The sequence below is a fragment of the Ictalurus furcatus genome, chromosome 1 (assembly GCF_023375685.1).
Source record: "Ictalurus furcatus strain D&B chromosome 1, Billie_1.0, whole genome shotgun sequence".
In the NCBI taxonomy this organism is placed as follows: Eukaryota; Metazoa; Chordata; class Actinopteri; order Siluriformes; family Ictaluridae; genus Ictalurus; species Ictalurus furcatus.
In genome coordinates, this window is record NC_071255.1 from 3,598,540 (window position 1) to 3,621,959 (window position 23,420).

At 42.4% G+C, this 23,420-nt stretch overlaps 4 protein-coding genes across 10 annotated transcripts; 2 read left to right on the forward strand and 2 right to left on the reverse strand.

The window, feature by feature from the left end:
* The first annotated feature begins 1,354 nt into the window (after positions 1 to 1,354).
* On the forward strand, positions 1,355 to 4,614 carry LOC128615939 (troponin T, slow skeletal muscle-like). The gene is made up of 11 exons (XM_053638352.1): positions 1,355 to 1,380; positions 1,508 to 1,521; positions 1,603 to 1,690; positions 2,661 to 2,721; positions 2,829 to 2,945; positions 3,228 to 3,305; positions 3,420 to 3,533; positions 3,623 to 3,735; positions 3,852 to 3,942; positions 4,171 to 4,211; positions 4,326 to 4,614. Exons 1-11 carry the CDS (start codon positions 1,355 to 1,357, stop codon positions 4,372 to 4,374), a joined length of 792 nt encoding a protein of 263 aa, XP_053494327.1. The 3' UTR covers positions 4,375 to 4,614.
* Positions 4,444 to 10,763, reverse strand: LOC128604532 (dynein axonemal assembly factor 3-like). Its single transcript, XM_053619727.1, has 12 exons — positions 10,474 to 10,763; positions 9,623 to 9,729; positions 9,358 to 9,464; positions 8,013 to 8,106; positions 7,725 to 7,885; positions 7,454 to 7,633; positions 7,210 to 7,332; positions 6,887 to 7,009; positions 6,448 to 6,715; positions 6,241 to 6,355; positions 4,886 to 4,960; positions 4,444 to 4,782 (listed from the first exon to the last, which is right to left on the reverse strand). The coding sequence occupies exons 2-12, from the start codon at positions 9,702 to 9,704 to the stop codon at positions 4,641 to 4,643; spliced, it is 1,470 nt and encodes a 489-aa protein (XP_053475702.1). The 5' UTR covers positions 9,705 to 9,729; positions 10,474 to 10,763; the 3' UTR covers positions 4,444 to 4,640.
* Positions 10,764 to 11,796: 1,033 nt separating this feature from the next.
* Positions 11,797 to 19,554, forward strand: LOC128604176 (golgin subfamily A member 6-like protein 22). 5 transcript variants are annotated; one of them, XM_053619190.1, is made up of 9 exons: positions 11,797 to 12,220; positions 12,972 to 13,304; positions 13,662 to 13,688; positions 14,469 to 14,528; positions 14,717 to 15,055; positions 17,265 to 17,324; positions 17,447 to 17,773; positions 17,960 to 18,912; positions 19,319 to 19,554. In XM_053619190.1, exons 2-9 carry the CDS (start codon positions 12,974 to 12,976, stop codon positions 19,454 to 19,456), a joined length of 2,235 nt encoding a protein of 744 aa, XP_053475165.1. In that variant the 5' UTR covers positions 11,797 to 12,220; positions 12,972 to 12,973; the 3' UTR covers positions 19,457 to 19,554. The 5 variants fall into 5 exon arrangements, with proteins under 5 accessions (XP_053475165.1, XP_053475078.1, XP_053475336.1 ...); XM_053619103.1 differs by lacking the exon at positions 11,797 to 12,220 and having other exon boundaries at positions 12,230 to 13,304; XM_053619361.1 differs by lacking the exon at positions 11,797 to 12,220 and having other exon boundaries at positions 12,230 to 13,304; positions 14,717 to 15,034.
* A 53-nt stretch (positions 19,555 to 19,607) lies between these two features.
* gnptg (N-acetylglucosamine-1-phosphate transferase subunit gamma) lies at positions 19,608 to 23,342 on the reverse strand. Of its 3 annotated transcripts, XM_053620146.1 has the most exons (10): positions 23,186 to 23,341; positions 23,011 to 23,065; positions 22,532 to 22,654; positions 22,368 to 22,451; positions 22,181 to 22,274; positions 21,891 to 22,005; positions 20,842 to 20,924; positions 20,590 to 20,715; positions 20,419 to 20,500; positions 19,608 to 19,849 (listed from the first exon to the last, which is right to left on the reverse strand). In XM_053620146.1, the coding sequence occupies exons 1-10, from the start codon at positions 23,232 to 23,234 to the stop codon at positions 19,773 to 19,775; spliced, it is 888 nt and encodes a 295-aa protein (XP_053476121.1). In that variant the 5' UTR covers positions 23,235 to 23,341; the 3' UTR covers positions 19,608 to 19,772. The 3 variants fall into 3 exon arrangements, with proteins under 3 accessions (XP_053476121.1, XP_053476134.1, XP_053476128.1); XM_053620159.1 differs by lacking the exon at positions 20,419 to 20,500 and having other exon boundaries at positions 23,186 to 23,342; XM_053620153.1 differs by lacking the exon at positions 23,011 to 23,065 and having other exon boundaries at positions 23,186 to 23,320.
* Between the last annotated feature and the right edge of the window lie 78 nt (positions 23,343 to 23,420).

The window sequence follows — 23,420 nt, forward strand, 5'->3', positions numbered from 1 at the left end:
TCTTCCTTGAGTTCTACCTTCCTGCAGGTTTCATCTCCAACCAAAATCTAATACACACCTGCTTTAGCTGATCATGGAAACGATTAGACTGGTTATTAGGTGGCCCTGGTTATGGTTGGAGCTAAAGTCTTCAGGAAGTTAGATCTCCAGGAACAGCTTTGGTGACCACTGACTTAGAACATGGCACCTTTTGTTTGAACCCACCTTTTTTCTTCTTCTTCTTTTTTTCTTCAAGTGATCAAAAATATTGGAACATGTGACCGATAGGTATTTCTTGCTGCCCAGGTGTGCTGTGTTAAATTGTTTAAAGAGTTAATAGCTCTGAATGTCAAATCTTGCTTGGAGCCCTGGGTTTCACCTGTGAAGATTGTGTAAGACCAGTTAGCTGTACTAACATCCAGACATGCAACGGATCGGCCAAGGAAAAAAAAAACACAGCCGTTGATGACAAACACTTTGAGAGCCGTGAACAAAAAAAACCACCAACATCAACCGTTATTGACGACGTCAACAACCTCCACAGGGCAGCGGTGAAGGTATCACAATCCACTGTTTGAAGAAGACTTTGAGAGCAGAAATATAGAGGTCATACCACAAGATGCAAACCACTTATGAGCAATTAGAATCTGAAAGTCAGATTGGAATTCGCAAAGAAAAATAAATAAATGAGCCACAAAAGTTCTGGAACCAAAATTAACCTCTACTGAAGTGATGGAAAGGCCAAAGTGTGGAGAAAGAAAGGATCCAGAACATATCTGTGAAACATGGTGGAGGTAACATCATGGCTTGCACTTCTGAAATGGGTTTCCCAGATGTCTTCGGTGTATAGCACAAACATGAATTGGCCTTGCTGTTCCAATAGTTTCGGAGGGGACTGTAACATAAAACCCTGTATTAAGTGTAACAGAAAACGTAAGGAATTAAAACACAACCCCTGCCGTCGAATCCCCCCCCCCCTTCACATCATGTTACCGAGAAACTGAAATGAAATGAAATCGATCGGTATTCTGATGTGATTCGAATATGAAATGAATATTTCGATTTGTCTTCGAATTTCAGAATGCACTTGAAGATAATCCATCCTTTTTTTTAAACCTGCATATTTACACGGGACTGAATTCATCTTTTTAACTCAGAGTGTATTTTTGGATCGGGTTCGAATTCTGACCTGGATTTGGTTATTATCACTTTATTAGCAGCTAATGTGTGTGGATTAAGTCTTCACGGTGCCATGATCCTATGCTCTGTCTTCACCTGTCGTGGATAATAACGTGATTTGTGTGTGTGTGTGAGAGAGAGAGAGAGAGACATCTAATAAATCTCTCTCCGGCTGACCTCGGGTACGTTTTCCATCATGTCTGACGCAGCGCGAGAGCAGGAGTGAGTTCCTCAGCAACGTCTTTTCATCCATTTATCTGTTTTTTAAAGTGTGAAATAAAGCATTTATAGCCATATGAAAGACTAAGAAGAACTTTTCACTGAGATTGAACTTTTTTGTTTGTTTTAGGGAGCACGTGGAAGGTGAGATTGTGTTTATAGGTGTTTAATTCTCAGTGCTGAAGTGCAGACTGAAAGCCTCTTTATTGCTATTTGTACACGTAGACGAGGAGGAGGATGGACCCGCAGAACGAGATGGAGGTGAGTCTCGGTTCTACGAAATTCCATGGCTGCTCGATGTCACCACTATACTGTACGTCTTGCTCAAATTTTTTTGCTGATGTTTTCAGTAACCGTATATCGCCTTAAATAAACGTGGACTGCCGTTCAGGGCCAGCGTTACTGTAAATACATAAACATGATAAACACTATATTAATCGATCCATATTAAGTGTCGTCCCCTTTGACGTCTGAGGAAACCAGCATCGCGGGACGGGATCCGTAACGTCTAATCCGAGATGTTGTTTGTCTCGTTATTTTATAGATAAAATAAGGAATTAACCCTAAAGTGAGATGGAAGTGTAGCACATGAGTGTTCGGTCAGCTTATCCTTCACATTATGGGGGAAAGATTTCTTTACAGGAGGGTGCATTGAAAGATTAATAAAAGAAATCACACACAAACATTGTTTAAGTTGTGCGTATAATGAACTGTCAGTGTGCAATGTAATATAATAGGCTGTGCTGGATCAAGTGCTATTTTATAAGATGAGTTTAGATGGTTTTCAATGTTGTCATCGTACTAGTCTTGTTCTATTTTGCATCTTGAAATTCTCGCTTGCGTTTTTTTCTTCTTCTTCTTCATTGCGTTGTATTAGATTTGACAAAGTGTGTCAGGGGGGGCCAGGGGAGGTGTGGACGGGAGCGCTATTTCCTTCCTCAGTCCGCATTTTCTATCCGTATCGATCTTTTATCACGCTAAAAGGCAAGTTTGTCTTTAACACGCATCTCTAAATATTTTGCTGGTTGTTGTGGAATCCTGGCTGATGTTTTGGCTCAGATGCGCCCTCTAGTGTCATGTAGTGGTTTAAATCCATGAGATGTACAAAAGGTACACAGATTGAGTGTTACCGAAGTGCTGTTTTTTTCTTCCATGGTTTCTCCTGGTTTGTTTTAGAAGAAGAGCAGCCCAAACACAAGTACGTCCACAACACACACACACACACACATTAAACAGTCAGTGCTGTTACATATTTTATGATGTGTGTGTGATTAAATGTGCAGGCCAGTGCACTCTCAGCACATTGCTCCAAAAATCCCAGAAGGCCAGCGAGTGGACTTTGATGTGAGTTATCACACGACGTGATTGATTATGCACGTGTGAATTTCTCCATGTGTCAACGTACACGTGTGTGTGTGTGTGTGTGTGTGTGTGTGTGTGTGTGTGTGCAGGACATCCACAGGAAGCGGATGGAGAAGGACCTGCTGGAGCTGCAGACACTGATCGAAGTCCACTTTGTCCAGAGGAAGAGAGAAGAGGAGGAGCTGATCATGTTGAAAGAGAGAATTGTGGGATTTTTTTTTCTTTTCTTGCTTAAATCCTTTCGTATCTAGTTTCCAGAATTATTGGCACCCTTCAGGAGAATGGCCCGAAAGAAAAAAAAAAATGTATAATTTTACGGCCATTTTATTCTTACACGTCCTTTAGAACGATTTCCTTTTAAAATATTATTTGATCTTGAAATGTGCCCAAATTATTGACACCCCTAAAGAATATTTAAGAAGTTCGCGAGGAGGGAGAACGTCGTGGTCTTTTTAAAGTTTTTGTGTGTGCGCGTGCGTGTGTGTCAGGAGAACCGCAGGGCTGCGCGGGCCGAGCAGCAGAGGGTTCGAGCGGAGAACGAGAGAGTCAGGCAGGCGAGGATTGCGGTGAGAACGAGTATCCACGATTTTTGAACTTTTCTTTAAAAAAAAAAAAACACTAATTACGTGATTTTTGAACCTAGAATAAACGTACGAGTTTAACAGAACTGTTGATCGCAGGAAGAGCGACAGAGGAAGGAGGACGAGGAGGCAAAACGCAGGGCTGACGACGAGGCGAAGAAGAAGAAGGTCCTGTCCAACATGGGAGCGCATTTCGGAGGATTTCTAGCTAAGGTCTCATCTCTATTTTCAGTGACCTCTTCTTTATCGGTCTCTTCAGCGGTCTCGTTTAGTCGTCCCGCTCTGTGTGTTTCACGAGGCAGGTGGAGCAGAGGGGACGTGGGAAAAGACAAACGGCGAGAGAGATCAAGAGGAAGACTCTGGCTGAGAGACGCAAACCTTTCGCGATTGACCACCTGAGAGAGGACGGCCTGAGGTTCGGCGTAAACACACACACACACACACACACACACACACACACACACAGTTAGTTCAAGAAAATATTATCCTACCGAATTCTGTCAACTCTGTAAATACAACATGTGTGTGTAGAGAGCAGGCTAGAGAGATGTGGGAGTGGATCCACCAGCTGGAGTCGGAGAAGTTTGACCTCAATGAGAAGATCAGGAGACAGAAATACGAGGTGAGGTGGGGGAGTAGGGGTAACACTAGATATGTACGCAATATTCCACTTACCCTAAATGCATTTGGTCAATAAATATAAAACGAACAGGACATTTCAGTTTATTTGAATCTTGTCTGCTGAGAAGGTGTCCATATATTTAGCACCACCTTACGTTCAGGTAAATCCTTACGTATCAGAAGACTTGGCAACTAATCCCTTGTTCCTTTTTTTTCGGTCTCTTTCCAGATAGTCGTACTTCTCAATCGCATCTCCCACGCGCAAAAATTGTAAGAGGACCTTTTCTCAGTGCGCATGCTAGATTAAAAGACACGAACGAATACTGTATATTCTTCTAACGTAACAAATCTTTTTGATGTTTATTTCTGAATGCTTTCTTTCAGTAAGAAGGGGACGGGCAGCAAGGGCAAAGTGGGAGGGCGCTGGAAGTGACGCGAAGGAAAGCACGGAAAGATATTTAACGCGTGGAAATTTGTATTAGGGGAACAATGAGCTTGTTGGTTAAAAGTGATCATATATCCGTTTATTTACATTTGGTGTCTGTAGTTGTAATGCTACTCAAGAAATACAGAAATAAATGTGATGTCATTACATCCAGCTCGACACTTCTACAGTATGACTGATTTCCTTCTTCCAGCGGTGTGTTAATAGTAATAAACTGTGTTAAAAGTGTATGGTTTGTGTGTGTGTGTTCTGTGTTATCGGTCTTTTTGCAGCGTGAACACAGCATACGCATCGTTGTCCCGAGTGTGAGCTGGTACAAATCCCATTTCTTTAGCGATTTCGCTGACTCTCGTCGCAAAAGCGGCCTCCTGCTCCTTAGACAAGTCCAACAGGTACCTAACACACACACACACACACACACACACACAAACCAATCAAAACCATACAGTGTATACTAATTAGACTCCAGTCGTAACAAAAACGTGTGCGTTTGACTGACTTGGCGAGCTCGACGATCAGGACGGAGTCGGGTGCCGCTGTCTGCGTCAAGGAGTAGTCCAAATGGTGCACCATGCTGTAAAACGTTTCTCACGATCAATACAACACAGGTGAAACAGAATCGGAAAGCTACTTGGAATTACTCGTAAATCCTAATAATTGTGCGGGGAAACAAGGTCACTTGTGTTTGCACACGCATTTCTAATACACAGATATTATCCACTACAAAAATCCCCTTTTCGTTCTTGTTCTGTACAACATACACATCGTGTTTTTAAACTACCCCATTTCATATATATATATATATATATATATATATATATATATATATATATATATATATATATATATAAACACAGTATCTCACAAAAGTGAGTACACATCTCACATTTTTGTAAATATTTGATTGTCTTTTCATGTGCCGACACTGAAGAAATGACACTTTGCTACGATGTAAAGTAGTGAGTGTACAGCTTGTGTAACAGTGTAAATTTGATGTCCTCTCAAAATAACTCAACACACAGCCATTAATGTCTAAACCGCTGGCAACAAAAGTGAGTACACCCCTAAGTGAATGTATGTATATATATGATGTATGAATGTATGTATATAATTTGATGGTAGGGGTTCTTGACTCAAGTTTACCGCTGGTTGCCATGGTTTCCCAGGTCAGATGTTTGTTATATGAATGCAGTGGAGCAGAAGACAATATTATCACTGAAGCAGGTATCTTGCGCCATCTAGCGGTAGTTAGTCCAGCTATCTAAAGCAGCCCGTGGGCTGGAACTGGCCTGATGAAAGTTGTAATCGGGTTCAACCAGATAAATAAATATGTGCAATAAATAAATTAATTTCACTAACAAGCAGTAACTTGTCTCTCTTTTTTCCAATTTAGGGGTGTTTCACAGCAACTGCTCATGTAGTCATCTATCTTCTGCATTTTTATTGGTAAATAAAGTTTCAAACTATAAATCCCCCACCCCTTTAATAATTTGGGTGATTTTGTGTAGATTCGGGGGGTGGGGGGTGGGGTGGGGGATATTTATGGTAAAACCCAAATTTGGAAAAATTCAAACCGATAAATCAGTATGTAACTGGTCACTAAAATGAAATTTGTTTTGGTTAAAAACAAACAAACTGGTGTAATATGTTTTTGCCAGCAAAAGTATTGCCAGCCCCGCCCACTTTGCATGGCTAACAGCTGCTGTCTCGTCACTGCGTGTCACACCCGGTAATACTGTTCCTTCGAACACTATGGAACGATTTCGGCACTATTTTATCCTGGAATATACTGATATATCGTCACATTCTTAGTGTGTAGATTTAAAGAAATGATAAATAAAATACACGTGTTACCTTGCTGAACAGTAGACGGCATTGAACAGATGGCAGTATCTGCTTTTCATGGACAGCTTGGGCAGAGACTCCAGAGACAGGAACGACACGCTTACTCCGTTTAGATTCATCAACTCTACACGGCGTACACACGAACAAAAACCATGTCGTTTCTGTGATGCAACAAACACTTTACTGTCTATTCGAAAGAAACCGTCGAACCGTTACCTATCTGATGGCTCGCGCAGTTCTGCTTCTCTTCTGCATGCGTTCCGTTCTCAGGCTCGATCGCTTCCTTCTGAACAACTTCAGAGACCTGCTTCTCTCCCGCCTGTCGCGGTTCATCGTGGGAAACCGACGGCTCCGGTGGCGATCGTGTTTCTGCCGCATCATCGATCGGTTCCTCGGCGAGCTCGGAGACGTGCGCGTGTCCTCCTCTAGAGGACAGGGACGTAAAAAGCGTCTGCACGTTCGCTACAGAGACGTCCTGAGCAGTCTGAGAGGAAGACGCAAGCCGTAGAGAGTGGGAGATGTTCAGAGGAAATCACATGTACAGCTTGGGCAAATGATTATCAGCTTAAACTCTAAACTTGAGCAGCAAGCATCCCTGTTGTGACTAGACGAGTCACTGAAATCACAGATATAGTTTTTGTTTGTTTGTTTTTACCTTAACATGTCGGTTGTTTTGCATCTTCAGGAGCTCTTTGTGCTCCGTTTCAATGCCGAACGACAGATAGGGACTTGAGACGATGTCTCCCCAGTATCCCCGCACTCCCACCTTGTCTCCTCTCTAACAAACACACACACACTGCATAAGATCAAATTCTCCAGATCAAACGCTTAAAGCCAAGACGAATGATTTGTAATACGGTGTTGATTGATTGCAGACAATTTTCTAAATTGTCGCACATGCTGTGTGTTCTCGTAAATCTCAAGCCTAAGATTCATTCCACACGCCATGTCGGCGTTTGCGGCGCTGACGAGACTTACACGGCTGAACACACGCGTGGAGAGCAGACTCTGATTAGCGACGCAGTACACTCCCTCCCTCATCTCGAAGGCCACGCCGCTCTCCCTCCATCTGCTGTACTGCTGTTTGCTTACGACGCCACACTGAGGGAAAGAACGCGGTTCGAAGCGATAACCTGTGATGTGCTTTGCAGCCTTTCTGACCAATCAGAACGGAGAATTCTATAAAGCCACAGTGAATGTGTGTCTAATGTAGCTCGCTCACCCCTCTGTCGTGTAACCTCATGGTGAGGTCCCAGTCGAAGCAGCCCGCGCGGGCATCGTAGCGCGTCCCGAGGTGCTGTCTGACACGGGCGTCCCATACCTTACGCATACTGAGCGTGTGCGCGGAGTCGGGCCGCTTCCACCGCTCGAAGATCCGAGCCAGTTCATCTCGCTCCTTAAACTGCACACAAGATCACATATTACTGACAAAAAGCGCTGCAAGATCGCTGCGCTAGATGAACGTCCTCTTGACGCTGCTTTCAATCGCGCACCTTGAGAAGGCTGGTGTCCAGGCAAGGGTGCGTGTGCGAGTCTGTGTCTAGCGAGTCGCTGATGGAGAGAGCCAGTCGAGCTGCGACGTCCTTCAGCTTGTTGTCGGTTTGAGAGCGGATCTCGCTGTTCCCGAACAGCTCGAGGAAGACCTCCGTTTTCTCTGTGACGAATGAACAGGTGAATCAACAGGTACTTTGTGACTCTATGTTCGAATGTTTTAAATCGGGAACGTCTTTATGTAGTGAGCGTGTGTGTGTGTATATATATAATGTATTGTCACACCAAACCTTGCATGCCCATGCTCTCCTGTGCGCTCAGAGCTACGTAGAGGAGCAGCAGCTGTCTCGCAACCACTTCCATACTGTTCTCCATCACCCAAACCTGCAAAGGCATTTCACAAACTCTCAACAAACGACCTCGAGAACTGCTGAAGTAACTTCACTGGTGAAGTAACTACACGGAACACATCAGGACATCCTGCTATAGGAAAACAATCAACTTTCGGCTTCATAACACCACCCCGTCGTTGATTATTTCCCTATAATAGCACACCCTCTTCACTCCACTCCACTGCCCCCTGATGAGACGTTTGGAGCTACAGCCTTTTGTGCGTTAACATCGGAACGCATCACCTCACGGTCTCGCAGAACGCGTATCGACTTGTTCAACGGCTTCATGGCCGTACTGGTTTCTGCCTTCGCTTGGACGTCACTTTCAATAACGCGCATCGGTGCGTTTGTGTTTGCATTCTCGCGTTCCCGAGAGCCCGAGAGCCGAGCCTGTCCGTACAGGTTCTCGCTCGTTCATCAGCGTGCCACTTAAAAATGCGAGCGCGCCAAAATGTAGCAGAACTAAAAGGATCTGATTTGTTCTATACGCTCGTACGACCCCGGTTCCAAAAAAGTTGGGACGCTGGGTTAAATGTAAATAAAAACACAATGCAACGATTTTGTAAATCTCATAAACCCGTATGTTAGTCACGGGAGAACACAGAAAACATATCCAATGTTTAAACTGAGGAAATGTACCGTTTTAAGGGAAAAAAATAAGGTAATTTTGAATTTCGTGGTTATCTGAAAAACATGTCTCACAAAAGTTGGGACGGGGCAACGAAAGATTGGACAAGTGTCACTAAAAAGAAACAGCTGGAGGAAGATTTTTCAACTAATTAGGTTAGTTGGCAACAGGTCAGTAACGTGAATGAGTATAAAAAGAGTATCTTAGAGAGGCAGAGTCTCTCAGAAGCGATAAATCTGCGAAAAACCGCATCTACAATCACGTTACTGACCTGTTGCCAGTTCACCTAATTAGTTGCAAAATCCTCCTCCAGCTGTTTCTTTTTAGTAACACTTACTTTTCCAGCCTTTTGTTGCCCCTGTCCCAACTTTTTTTTCAGACGGCCATGAAATTCAAAATTACCATTTTTTTTTCCTTAAAATGGTACATTTCCTCAGTTTAAACATTTGATATGTTTCCCACGTTCGATTGTGAATAACATACGGGTCGATGAGATTTGCAAATCGCTGCATTCTGCTTCTATTTACATTATACACACTGTCCCAACTTTTTTGGAATTGGGGTCGCCGTTCGAGTGGAGAATGAAAACGAGGCTTGCGTGTTTCGGAGACTCACGTGGAGGGAGTCGGTGTCCTTGAGGCCCGAGATGGTCTTTAGGATGTGTCTCGGGTCACCGCTGCCCACCAGCAAAACATTCAGCTCCCCCTGTGGCCTCGGCACGCCTGGGACCATATGGTGGGAAGACATGATGGAGACAAGGCGGTCATATTTAATGACTATTAAGTCAATGTTATTGTAAAAAAAAAAAAAAAAAACATTAGAATGTGAAATGTTCATCCAAGCTGTCCCTCTAATTTAATTTAATTGAATTGAATCTCACCTGCCTCGAGCAGATCTCTTGCAGGTCCGAAGCCCCACCAGGTGACACACCCTGCGCCCTCCAGAGTCCGCCCGGTGCTCATTCTCACTCCTGACACACACCTGGATCTGAGACAGACAAGCTAAAGCAATGGCATGCTCTTCTTCCCAAGCTATCTTAATCACGTAACGCTACATTGAACGACACTGGGTGTCGGTAGCACATTAGCTATCTGGTTACAAACAGCCCATAGGCACGATTATTTCCTTAACTCTTAATCACAGTTCTACTCCAACGCTACTGAATTCTCAATTCTGATTGGTCAGAATCACGTGCTGTAGTTCTGGCTATTATTCAAATCCCAAAAATGCATCCAAAAAAAACAAAAAACATTTTCTTTGAGGAGATGTTTCACATTCATGGAAGGAGTCTCCAGTGTCGAGCGACTCCTTATAGCTGCAACTTGTTTCAGAGACGTTCCACAAAATTAAAGGTAGCGATAAACGGTTTTAAAAAAAAAATGCAATTTTTGTGGTATCACACCACCCTGTTGTTGATTGGTTGTTGTCCCATAACAGCACACCTCCACGTTTTATATCCCTTATAATAGTTAGTAAACTTAGGAAACAAAGAGTTCCGTTTCAAATTAAAACGCAATTGAATAAAGGTTGTTCTTGAACGCAGCATTATCAAACTCATCAACGTCTTCATTGTTTAATGAATTGAAGAAGCCTCCCAAATGTACATGCTGTTATTATTCGACCTTCACACTCCGTTTTGTAAAGTTAAAAACTTTTTAAGGAATAATCATTTAATAATACACTAATGCGTTTATACAACACAGAATAATACGGTAGTTCCGGGTAACTTACCTTCACTCTGGACAAAATGAAGGCCAGTTCTTCGTTTGTAACGGTTGCTAGGTAACAGCGCGCGCGGGATTTGCTACACTATGTAAAGTACATGGGTGAGACGTGCGCGGGATGTTTCACTAATTAAGTGCACCTGCCGTAATTAAATACACGTCGTACACCGGATACGAATTATTTTGGTGTGAAATAACCTAGGAATAAAATGTGTAAGTTATGTTTCCACGAGTTATGTCAGAATTCGGGACAACACGTATTTCACACACCCCTACAACGGATCATACCATTTTCTAATCGTTCTCATTACAAGTCTCTCAGTAAAAGTTTGCTCTTTGTGTTTTGTCGTTTGTCAGCCCATTTCTTTTTAAATGGAAAAGAACCATTATTGGACTCAGTACTGACTGAGCAGATATTATATGTGTACAGTAGTGTGATTATTGTTTATAGGTTACTGTTCTCACCCCGGAAGCGATTATTTTCCAATAACAACACGTCCTCAAGTTTTTTATTACTCTTATTATACCACAGCAGTTTACCAGTTACACTTTTTTTTATTACTTAACAAAAGAAAACCACAGCGAACTTTTTTAAAATCCATGTTAATATTGTGGAATGTCCACGAAACAAGTTGGTTCCTGTTGTCACTCGCATTATAGCAGCTGTAAGCAGTCTTTAGCTCAACTTTGTTACCGGAAACTGAAAAGTCCCCTGAATTTCCGAAGACTTATTTTGTGTGTGTGCAAACTTTACTTCGTGACCGTTAGGAAGCACTGGCACTGGAGACTCCTTAGAGAAAACGCCACTAGTTACGTTTTTTTTTTCGTTTTTACTTTGTTTACATGTAACGTCTGACACACGAGTCTCTGAAGTAACACATTGTTACTAGAACAAGTGTGTCGATGATGATAATCCTGTGACCGGAAACTACCGTCAACGCCTTCTGACCGATCGCTATGAAGTAGCTATAATTTGATGTACGTGTAACTTCCTTCAACAATTTGGGCTAACAAGTAACCGGCAACAACTTGTCGTTGTACAAAACAAATCAAACGGTCAACTTCGTGGTAGAAACGGCTTTGTGTTAGGCTGCCTCCACCTCCGTCGTTGATTATTTTCCTATAACGGCATACCCTATCGTGTTTTTTTCTTTTTTTTACTCCATTACATAATATCCGTTATTTTAAAACAAAATTGCTTGTTTTGGAAAAAACAAAACAAATATATAAGACAAAACATTGACCAATTGCAGATAAGTACTCAACCCACCAATCATGGCGTCTCAGATTAAGCGAGGGAGGAGGTTTGGGAAACGCCCGAGCAAACATTCCCATGGCACAGAGCCTGCATAGTCAGTGAAGTGAAATTAACACGTTTTATTAATGGCTTTGAGGCTGAAAGAGCTCCACCCGAACGCCAAATCATTTCAGTTGGTTTCTCATTAGATTTCTGGCAACAACAAAATTCAGTCATTTATACTTCTGTACAGGAGGCGTAGAAACATTTCTAGATGTATATGTACATGTGCATGGATATATAATAAAGGCACTCTATGTTGGCAGAGGAGATTCCTGCAGTGTAGCCTGCAGCAGATTCGGTGCACTGAACTATGCACTTGGGTGCAAGTGTTTGAACAGTTCTGACAGAAATGGGTGTGTCTGCATGTAGGTGTGTGTGTGTGTGTATGTATATATGAGTTAGTTCACACGTCATTGTCTCAAGCAGAACAGTACGACGGCACTGTGAAGACAAGGTAAGGTCGACCGTGACCTTTCATTCCCTTTTGTCTGCTTTTTAAAGAAGTGTACTGTTTCATGTAAAGGCATTGCATGCTGTGTTAACTTATAACATGCCGCGGGGTTCTTTTTATGTTATTTTACATCTAATAAACAATGAATAGTGTTAGTGCATAAGGACTAACTCAAAGGGAGTTCCAAAGCATGCAAGCTTTGAAATATAACTGGATGAGCTAGTTCATTTATTCTGATTGGTCATTCTTGTTGTTGTTGTTGTTGTTTTTTGACGGCAGCATGGCAACAGTATGAAGTTCATTTCCTCCCAAAAGTACTGAAAGTGTTGTTATTAAATTCAATATAAGAATAATAGGAATCCTTATTGGTATTCTTTGACATTTGTTTGAGATTTCTGTTTGCAAACATTGCCAATGTGCCTTCTGGGAATTCTTCATTTTTCTCAGTTGGCGTGAAACCTAAAAGTGCCAGACTAAATTTTGACCCTTAGCCACGCCCACTCACTAAACCGTGCCATTTCCCCACAAGGTGGAGGAAGAAACTGTCCAAAGCTGTAATCAGCACACCTTACAGTGAATAAACCGGGACCTGTCCTGATGAGTCCACTCCTCCATGCGGAACATTTTAGGCTTTTTTTGTTTTTAAATATTTGTTAATTTTGTGTTTCTGTGGTGATTTGCAAGAATGTTTGACTCATATGTAATATTTATTTTGAAACTGTGTCTTCATAAATATATTTTTTTGTTTTTCCAGCCATGTTCATACTAATCTGCCGCTACAACCGCGTGTTCGCCTACCCCGGCGATGACGTCACGCTGTCCTCTCACCTCTCGCCCGAAACCAACGCGGTGTCCATGGAGGTCCGGTGGTTTCGGGGAACAGAATGCATTTACCTGTATAAAAACGGGCAGGTGAGCGTCGGGAAGGGCTACGAGGGCCGGGCGAGTCTGTTCACCCCGGAGCTGAAGAGAGGAAACGTGTCTCTGATCCTGAAATCCATCGCACCCATGGACACGGGAACCTACAGCTGCCAGGTGCTTACTGGCCACAACAAGGTGGAGAAGTCGATACATTTATATATGTCAGGTGAGTGATGGGATGCAGTTATGGTACATGCAACGGCAGTATGCCAATGGTTACCAGATTTGTACATTCAAACCACACTGTTCTGTACTGACACTGGAGACTCCTTCCATAAATGCTGAATAAACACTTCCTCATTCCACCATTTTAACATCAACCATACAAGTCCCTGTGTGAGTTGGTAAAATATTAGAATTAATATAAACCATGCAGCTGAAAGCAGCATCATAGAAAATTAGTCTGACCAATCAGATTCGAGAATTCAGTAGCACTGTGGCGTGTAACGCTACTTAATGTATCCTGTTTAAAACTGTATTTAGATTTGGTTTATTCGTTCAGCCTGTTTTTGTTTTTGTCTAGGAATGGAGCCACTTTCACCTGATAGAAGTAAGTTACCTTCTTATAATACGCTATAGTCTGAACTTAAGCTTGCTATGGTGATTATATTTAAGCAATAAGCATGTAATATATAATATAGTAACAAATAGGAAGTGGTTTGGGAATCGCCATAACTAGAATATGCCGATTTTTCTTAGATCACAGATAAGAAATGCAAATTCAAGCTACGTAGTGGTAAAAAAAAAAAAAGCATTAAACAGCACAGGTTCATACACAATACGGCCGAAAGTTTGTCAACACCAGACCCTCACACCAATACGTGCTTGTTGAATATCTCGTTCCAGATTTAATCCCCCCTTTTCAGATTTTAATCTCCCCTTTTCAGATTTTGGAGCGTAGATATGGGGATTTGCTCATTCAGCCACAAAAGCATTAGTGAGGAGGACGATGAGGCCTGGGGTGCGGGCGCGGTCAAAAATAGCTTAAACTCTTTTATAACTGCAAATAAGAATAACAAACTAACACTTTTAAAATAATAACATTTGCTGCATTTAAATTGGGATTTATATAACATATAAACATTCAGTATATACACGGCTTGTCTCCTTATAGAAAACTTGTGTATATATATATACACACACATATACACATATATACACATGTATGTGTGTGTGTGTGTGTGTATGTGTATATATATATATATATATATATATATATATATATATATATATATATATATATATATATATAAATACATCTACAAAGATGTGAGATTTGTGAGGTTGGGTTGATAGTGTAATCAAGCCTAAATTGTTTGCGGATCCTCAGCAGGACCGAAGCTCACGGAACAGGAGAGCGTGGACATGGACGAATCTGTCCTCATACTTGGTGAGATCCTCAACTGATCTGGTGGAGTACACCTTTCTTGAATAAAAATGAATTCTGCTTAGAGGAACTGCTGATGAAGCAATAAAATGAACATATCGAAAGAAACGTTTTGGCGAAAATTCCATATGTAGGTGATCAACGTGACTTTTTTTAATTTTATTTTGTTTTAAATGTATTTTCAACCTTAGAGTTGAAGAAATTATTGCAGCAACGGGAAAAAGAGCTTCAAGATAAAACCCGAGAGCTGGAAACCACAACTGAAATGCTGAGGACAAAGTCGAGTCTCCTGCTGTACACGGACATGGACCTGGAGAACATGAGCAAACTGGCAAATCAGAAAGAGGAACATATAAAGAGCATGGTGAGCGAGCTGGAAACGTGCAAGAGGCAACTGGAGATGCTGGGACAGAAACTGCAGGAGAAGAACGCACAGGTCGAGGAGCTTCGAGTCATCCTGCAGGACAAAGAGCGAGAACTGGAGGAGGAAAAGAAACATCTAGGGGAAGGTGAAGAACAGCAGATTACAGGTGAACTTTATTAGGTAAACCTGTCAGATTAAACGCTATTGTCGCTTTAAGTCGAGTCAAGCCAGGTAGGTTTTTATTGTCATTCCTCTATCTAGCTTGTGTTCATTGGAACGAAATGTTGTTTCTCCGCAGGACAATAAATACACAGAACAATAGATACACACGACAATAAATACACAAAACATGGGCTGTGATCTGTAAACTATTTTGTAATTTAGCAGCAACATTGGCCGCAAAAACGAGTTCCATAACAAAAAGTGACTGAGTCATACTGGGACAGGTGTTTGACTGGCCCAGGTGAGCAGTGGGAGGCAGATGAGTGTTGAGTAATCGGACCGCCTCAGGGAAGAAACTGTTGCGGAGTCTGCTGGTGGTGGCACAGATGCTCCTGTACCTTCTGCCTGAATGAAGATTTTGAAGAAAAACAATTGCTAGCGTCTTAAGGCATTATTGATGAGTCATACTCAAAACGGCCATATTTAACGTCATTGATATTACTAATTAAATATAATATACTGATTGCTCAAAAAACGTTTGGATGTTATATATTGCTATAATCATTAGTAATAGTACTAATAATTGGGACAAAAAGTTGATGGTGAGTGAGTTCTTTGACTGGATTTTCTCCATTTATAATAAAAGCGTTGTTGCTGTGTCTGCATTTCTATCCAAGCATGTCAAAACGTGTCGGCTGTGCCTTTAAACACACTTGACCCGACTCAGACAGGCTTTTAAAAGTATCTGCAGCCAATTACACAAGTTCAGTTATAAGTCAGGCTGCAAAGTCTATCCAAAAACTTCGGATAGTTATACTTCACCCCTCCAAATGGGCAGGATAAGTGTGTTTAATGTGTTGCGCCGTGTTGTGTACATTAGGGTTAGGCTTATAGCAGGAGTTGGATCAGATCCAGCTTGTTTTTCCTGTACTATCTTGTCAGAGTGTACCACACCCCCTACTCAAACATCAGATCTATGGCTCCATACCACCAGTGTGGTTGAGTAATTTTCTCCAACCATACTGGGCTTGGCTGACCAACTCGAAACTAGCTGTGACGTTGACTATTAGTGCTAAGTCACAAACTCATTACAACCTCTCTGAAAGGGGCACGATTCCCTAAGAGTCTGTCATAGAATCCCTACCTTGTACTATTGATACTATGGCATGATCTCTCATTTTGTACATCGATCTCTTGATCTTGTGACATTCCATGAAGATATGTGCCCGACCATGCTATTTGGACCGGTTGGTGGCCATGTGATTTTCAGACCAACTGGGTAAAGAAATGCACAAGGGTATCCCTTGAATTAGCAGTGGCTGGCCTACTGGTTAATGGATGTCATCACCACGTTGTGCTAGACACCCAGCCCTGCCCTTGATGTACAATTCTACGAGGAGCATCTCCTCTTCATGGGCATTACTTAGAAGCATAAAACTCCGGGATGTCTGTGATGTTGCTACCAGGGCATCACCATGCACTTTCAACAGGTTCTACAAGGCTCCCAAGTGGTAGGAGTGTGGAATTCGCCATCTTTCCAGTCATGACGTTGTCGCATAGGTTATCTGAGTGATTCTTGGTGGCTAGGAGTGGTGAAATAGAAGGCTAATTACATATCTAAACGGTGGTTATTTGAATCCCGGATAAACACCAGGGGTCCTTGTGATTCAGAACTAGTGCCAATGTGGAAAGACTTGACAAAATGGTTCCAGGAAAAGATTACTGTAGGATAGGCATTATTTACTGCAAATACTGCATCATATGTACAGTTGGTAGACGCCCTTATCCAAGGTGACTTGCATGTATTCCATTTATACAACTGAGCAGTTGAAGATTAAGGGTCTTGCTCAAGGTCCCAGCAGTGGCAGCTTGCTGGTGCTGGGATTTGAACTCAGGACCTTCCCTTCAGAAGTCCAGTGACTACTGAGCTTGGAAAGATGTTGGTTTCCACACTCGTACCACTCGGGAAGGGCGATGTTCACCTTGTAGAACCTGCTGAAAGTGCACGGTGATGCCCTGGTGGCAGCGCCACGTCACTTCCTACCTTTGTTGAAGGCCTCGGCATGTGCGCTCAAACGGTGAAGAGTGATCCAAACTTTCCCTGGTAGTAAACTAGGGCATTGCTAGCGACTTCAAATGCAGCGCACCACATTTTCCTGTACTCTTGCCTGAAAATCCAGCCTAATTATCTGTTTCTGCTTGCAAATCCTCAGAGGGACTGAAGAACACCACACAAGACACCACAGACACAGAGGAATCCCCCCAGTTACTTGGTGAGCATGCAACTGATCCGAGCAGGACAGGTTTATTATTATTATTATTATTATTATTATTATTATTATTATTATATCTGTAAGCCATACTTAAAGTAGTGTATATTTTCTGTCATTTGAAGAGTTGAAGAACCTATTGCAGAACAAGGAAAAAGAACTTGAAGATAAAACAAAGCAGCTGGAGAGCGCAACAGGAGAGTTGACGAGGATGACAAAGCTGCTGCAAGATAGAGAGACGGATGTGGAGAATTTAGCACAAGAGCGAGACGAACATGTGAAGAACATGACCGGTGAGATGGAAATGTGTTTAAGGGAACTGGAGACCCTGGGACAGAAACTGCAGGAGAGGCACGCACAGGTCCAGGAGCTTCAAGTCATTTTAAAAGACAAAGAGCGGGAACTGGAGGAGGAAAAGAAACACCAAGGAGAAAGAGAACGTGTGATTACAGGTGAAATCACTTAACTATAAACTCTCACATCCCCGATGTGTCCTTTAATTAGTGTTATAAAAAATATTCCAGAATCGCTGATGCACCTCAGTCTTTAATACGATTCTAGCTTCAGGACATTTCAGTTTGGCTTGGTTAACTGGAATGTGTTTTCGTAACCACCCCGTTCTGCATGATTGCTTGCAGCGAATGTTTCTCACGGGCCGTTCGTCTTCGAACTCCTGGAGAAGAGCGATGACATGCTGAGCAAAATGTACCAAAACCCGGAGGAGCAGCTGGAAGAGCTGAAGAGCTGGCTTTACGTAAAGAGAGAGGAGAGAAGACTGAGAGAAGAGGAGGAGAGGACGCAAATTCTTGAAAAAGAGTTTCTCGATTACATCTCGGCGGTGAAAGAACTGATCGGAAAGAAACACGAGAAGAACGTGGCTTGGGCAAAGATGCTGGCTGTGCTTCAGGATAAGCTAGAGGTTGCAGAGACGGATGAGGAAAGGGAGGCGCTAGAGCTGCAGTTGAAGGAAGCTTTAGAAATGCAGACGCAAGGTGAGGAACAGATAGAAAGACTGACCGAAGGCATAGAGGAAAAGAGGAGAGGAATCGAGGAGAAGCACACGCATGAGATAGAGAAGATCAGGGAGAAATACAGCACCGTGTCGAAGACTGACGCGGAAACAAATATCCTGAAAATCATCCTCCCTGACGTCCAGGCGTACTTTCAGAACATAGCCGTGAACATGCAGAGAACTTTACACGCACAAAGACAGATCATAACCAACAAGATCGCTGAAGAAAGACAAACCCCAGATCACACAGACGTAGACGGAGTGGAAATGAGTGTTGAGAAGAAGATCCTGGAAAACCAAACCGACGGTCCAGTCGAGGAACGGACAGAAGTGGAAGTCGAGATGTCGAGATCTATTAAGAGTAGCCCAGAAGTAAACAATAACTGTGCAGGGACACTCGTGCAGGAAGTTGCGGAAGTAGAAGCAGAGCTACGTGCAGCCAGAGAACCGAACGGTTTCAACAGTGAGGATCCAGATTCGGAAGACGAGAGCGGCAAAATGGCGAACGGCGTGATCATTGGAGAGGGAGAAATAGAAGCAGGGATAGAAGAAGAAGAAGAAGAAGAAGAGCAGGAGGAGGTGAGGGAAGTGAATGAGCACAGTGAAACAGGTGAAGAGGACGTGATTTACGCCCAGTAGACTTTCAGGCGCTAATCACAGTCCTGGAACTGATCTTTTTTTTTTCCACATAGTATTAGGAGTATGCCAAAGTGACATTTTCTTATGATTAGTTCCTAACTGATATTTTCTGTCCGTTTTCTGGCAGTTTCCGTTTGCTAGCTCTGTCTCTCCGATTGCATGACCGCTACCAAAATTTGTGGGTGTGGTCTCTATGTGAAAACAGCTTTTCAAACTGCTGCCAGTGCAATCTCACAGGGCCACAACCCAGCGAACTCGGTTAACTAACCCAACCAGCAAGTGATACAGTGAGATGATGTTAGCTAACGAAGTCGAATCAAGGAAACAGTACTGTGTGTGTTTACAGGGTGTTCAGCATGAGCAGATTGTGGATGAGAGTCCTGGGATGAGCGAAAGGACCGTCTTTATGATTTACAGCATGTACAAATCTACAGTTATAGATGTGAGATTATTCACTGACGCAAGAGTGAGGACTTGGGAATAAATAGTTTTTTTAGGGACCAGCCACAGCAGCAGGTGAGTCACAAGTATAGAAATTCCAAGCGGTAGCAAAGGCGTAGGGTATCAGGATGGTGCTGTTTATCTAATAATAAATGCCATTGTGGTAAATATGATTCTGCAGTCTTGTATTTGGGGGGGCAAGGGGCTCGGTTTTATTTTAAATAGTTTTGTACATACAAGTTATTTCAACTGACGTTTCAAATGCCTGCATTGTTCTTTGATTAAAAGGCCATCACGATCACTTGTTTTTTTTTTAGGGTAAACATGTCATTCAATTAAAATATTGCAATATGGAGGTACTAAAGATTCTCCAGGATCCCTGTATCACCCCTGAGACGCTGGTTCTGCAGCGTGGTCAATGGGATAGTTGGTCTTCCTGGAAGAAAATAAAATGGGGAAAAAAAAGATGAGTGGGCGTGGCTTTGCCAGAATTTCCGATGTTAACTCCTGAAGTGTCCTATTTCTCTTATACCACAGCAATTCCCCAACGATTACAGTTTTTTTCCCCCCCATCAGTCATATAAACACATTGTTAAAACAAGTTCTTGTTATCACTTACACTATAGCAGCTATAAAAACCAAAATAGTCAAAATAGTGTCTCTTCACGGAAAACTTCACCATATCAATAACATTCACGTATTTTTTTTTTTATTTCTTATCATCTGTTTATATGGAGCATCTGCTGTTTCTCGGTAACATGACAAGCTGCATTTGTTCCTGAAGAGAAAGAAAAACACGAAGGCTGATGAGGGAACGACTGTTCGTAGCCGTTACGATGTAAGCGAACTAAAACAAGTCATTTTAACGTTAAAAGTAACTAGAAACGGATAAAAAGGATGACGCGCTCGTCTTTTAATCCTTCGAAAATTGCAGTCGTATAATAGGAATAAGACACTTTGGGACGTGCAGCTATTGGCGTGCGTCAAATCAATAACGTGTCTCACCAGTGTCCGTTTCGTACGAGACGTTGTGTTGGCGGAGGAGAGAACGCAGCCGCTCGATTTCAGCGCGCTGCTTCTCGAACTCCTGCTGACACACACATCGTTATAATATACTCTCACACTCACACACAGTGTTTTGTAAGCACGTACTATACAACTCTCGCGCACTCTTACCTGTGTGCACTGTTCCAGATTGTGATGTTTAAGACTCGCCGTGTCTTGTTCCTGTTTAAGCGCCTGATTGGCTCGTTTCAGAAACCCGGCCTCTTCAAACACATCCCTCAGCATCTTCTTGTATCCCTAAACACAAACACAGGACATAAAAACATGAACATGTCTTGTTTGACTTTAGATATAGTGTGTGTGTGTGTGTGTGTGTGTGTGTGTGTGTGTGTGTGTGTGTGTGTGTGTGTGTGTGGTGGTCACCTGTTCAGTGAGGAGATCTTCATATCGAGCCTGTTCAATCTCATCCCATTCTTTCTGCAGTTTCTCACTCAGCACTGGGTACACTGCACACACACACACACATACGCAGTGGTGCTTGAAAGTTTGTGAACCCTTTAGAATTTTCTAGATATTTCTCCATAAATGACCTAAATCAACATCAGATTGTCACACAAGTCCTAAAAGTAGACAAAGAGAACCCGATTAAACAAACGAGACAAAAATAATTATACTTGGTCGTTTATTTATTGAGGAAAACTATCCAATATTAGATATCTGTGAGTGGCAAAAGTATATGAACCTTTGCGTTCAGTATCTGATGTGACCCCCTTGTGCAGCAATAACTGTAACTAAACGTTTGGGGTAACTGTTGATCAGTCCTGCACATCGGCTTGGAGGAATTTTACCCCGTTCCTCAGTACAGAACAGCTTCAGCTCTGGGATGTTGGTGTGTTTCCTCACATGAACTGCTTGCCTCAGGTTCTTCCACAACATTTCTACTGGATTAAGGTCAGGACTTTGACTTGGCCATTCCAAAACATTAATTTTATTCTTCTTTAGCCGTTCTTTGGTAGAGCGACTCGTGTGTTTAGGGTCGTTGTCTTGCTGCATGACCCACTTTCTCTTGAGATTCAGATCATGGACAGATGTCCTGACATTTTCCTTTAGAATTCGCTGCTGTAATTGAGAATTCATTGTTCCATCAATGATGGTGAGTCGTCCTGGTCCAGATGCAGTAAAACAGGCCCAAACCATGATACTACCACCACCATGTTTCACAGGTGGGATAAGGATCTTATGCTGAAAATCTGATGATGTTTTTGGTCATATTTATGCAGACGTATAAAAAATTTGAAAGGGTTCACAAACTTTAAAGCACCACTGTACACACTATAGTACATCTGCATGCAACATTATACAGAGGCTATACTACAGCACTGTTGTAAGGAGATGTAAGCAACACCATTAAGTATTTCATTCCCTAATGAATATAATGAGGAAAAAAAATCCACACACATACACACACTTACCCAGGAGGGAGTGTGCGTGACAGACGAGGGGCGTCTCGAATGTCAGAAAGTACACACACGTTTGTGGCTCAGACACTCGGGCTAGCTTACTGCTGTTCCCACACGTGAAAAAGACCTGAATCAAACGTTAGATCGTTTAAACATGACGTGAAGGTGCATGAACATGGTGGACGTTTTGTGCGCCGCTATCTCATTACAAACTAAACTGAGCCTGTGTTCAGTTTGCTTTGGCGAAACATGATCGGCATGAGGTTTTAGACGTCTGTAGTCAGACCAATTCCCGCACACACCTTGGTCTGTCTGTTCTTGCTCCCACAGGCGTCTCCTTCTCTCATCCACATCGCCGTGAAGGTGTTATTCTCAATCTCCCACTCCTGCCAGACCCTACACACACACAAATGATTATTTTAACTGTTATTAGTAACAAATTCTGAATATTTGACTTTGCTAAATACATCATTAGTTGATCGCGTGTACCCGAGTATCCCACTGTAGGCGTTCCACCTGAAGCTCTGCTCGTGCTGTGTCACGTTATGAAACGGACAGAAGTCATACTTGTACCTAACAAAGGGTGAGAAACACGTAAATACACAACGCCGTGGCGATTTGATCAGAGTCGTAAACGTCGGAACATTACTGACATGGACTCTGTGTAGCTGAAGCATTTTCCTGCCAGTCGGTAGAGATGAGGAGGACCAGAGACCGGAGACGGAGTGACTCTGGCCTGCAGCTGGCTGCCCGGTGAGAGCAGGTGATTATTCAACCTGAGAGCAAGAGAGACAGATGTACAATGAGTCATTGCGTTTTACATTTATATAAATATATATACACATACACACACACACACACACACACACACACACACACACACATCATCAGCATAATTTCCAATACTTTCAGAGACCAGTGTTACACAAGATAGTCTTTATGATGACAGCACCAGCACTTAAATCTTTAGGGTATCCATGTTGGGCCCATCCACAGCTTATCACATGCCTTTGAATGCAACTGAATAACCGGTCACGTGATTAGACGTGTTCAAATCCTGAAAATCTTGACCAATGTTTGTGCCATAGATATGAAATATACTATAATGCTTATTTATGCAATATCAACTCACCCGAATGTATTCGGCTCCTCTACAATTTTCATCTTCCCACCCAATACAAGTGCCACTGGAACAACGTGTTTATTATTATTATTATTATTATTATTATTATTATTATTATTTACAAGACCCAATAGATAAACACTAGACATGTAACCGCTATAAAATATAATTACAGAGGACTTACCGAGGCATGCCAGCAACGGCAAATGCTGTCTAATAAATACTTCAATCATAATTGCCGGAATGTAATTTGTTTTGAGGGGAAAAAGTCGCACGATTTAAAGGACTTCCGTATTTGTTTCCTCAAGCGCCGCCATCTTGCCGCTGTCTTGATCACGTGACCATAAGGTGCATCCGTTGTTTGGTTGCAGAAACGTTGCACAGTGTTGTGGAGTTTCATTCAACCGAAGTGAACATAG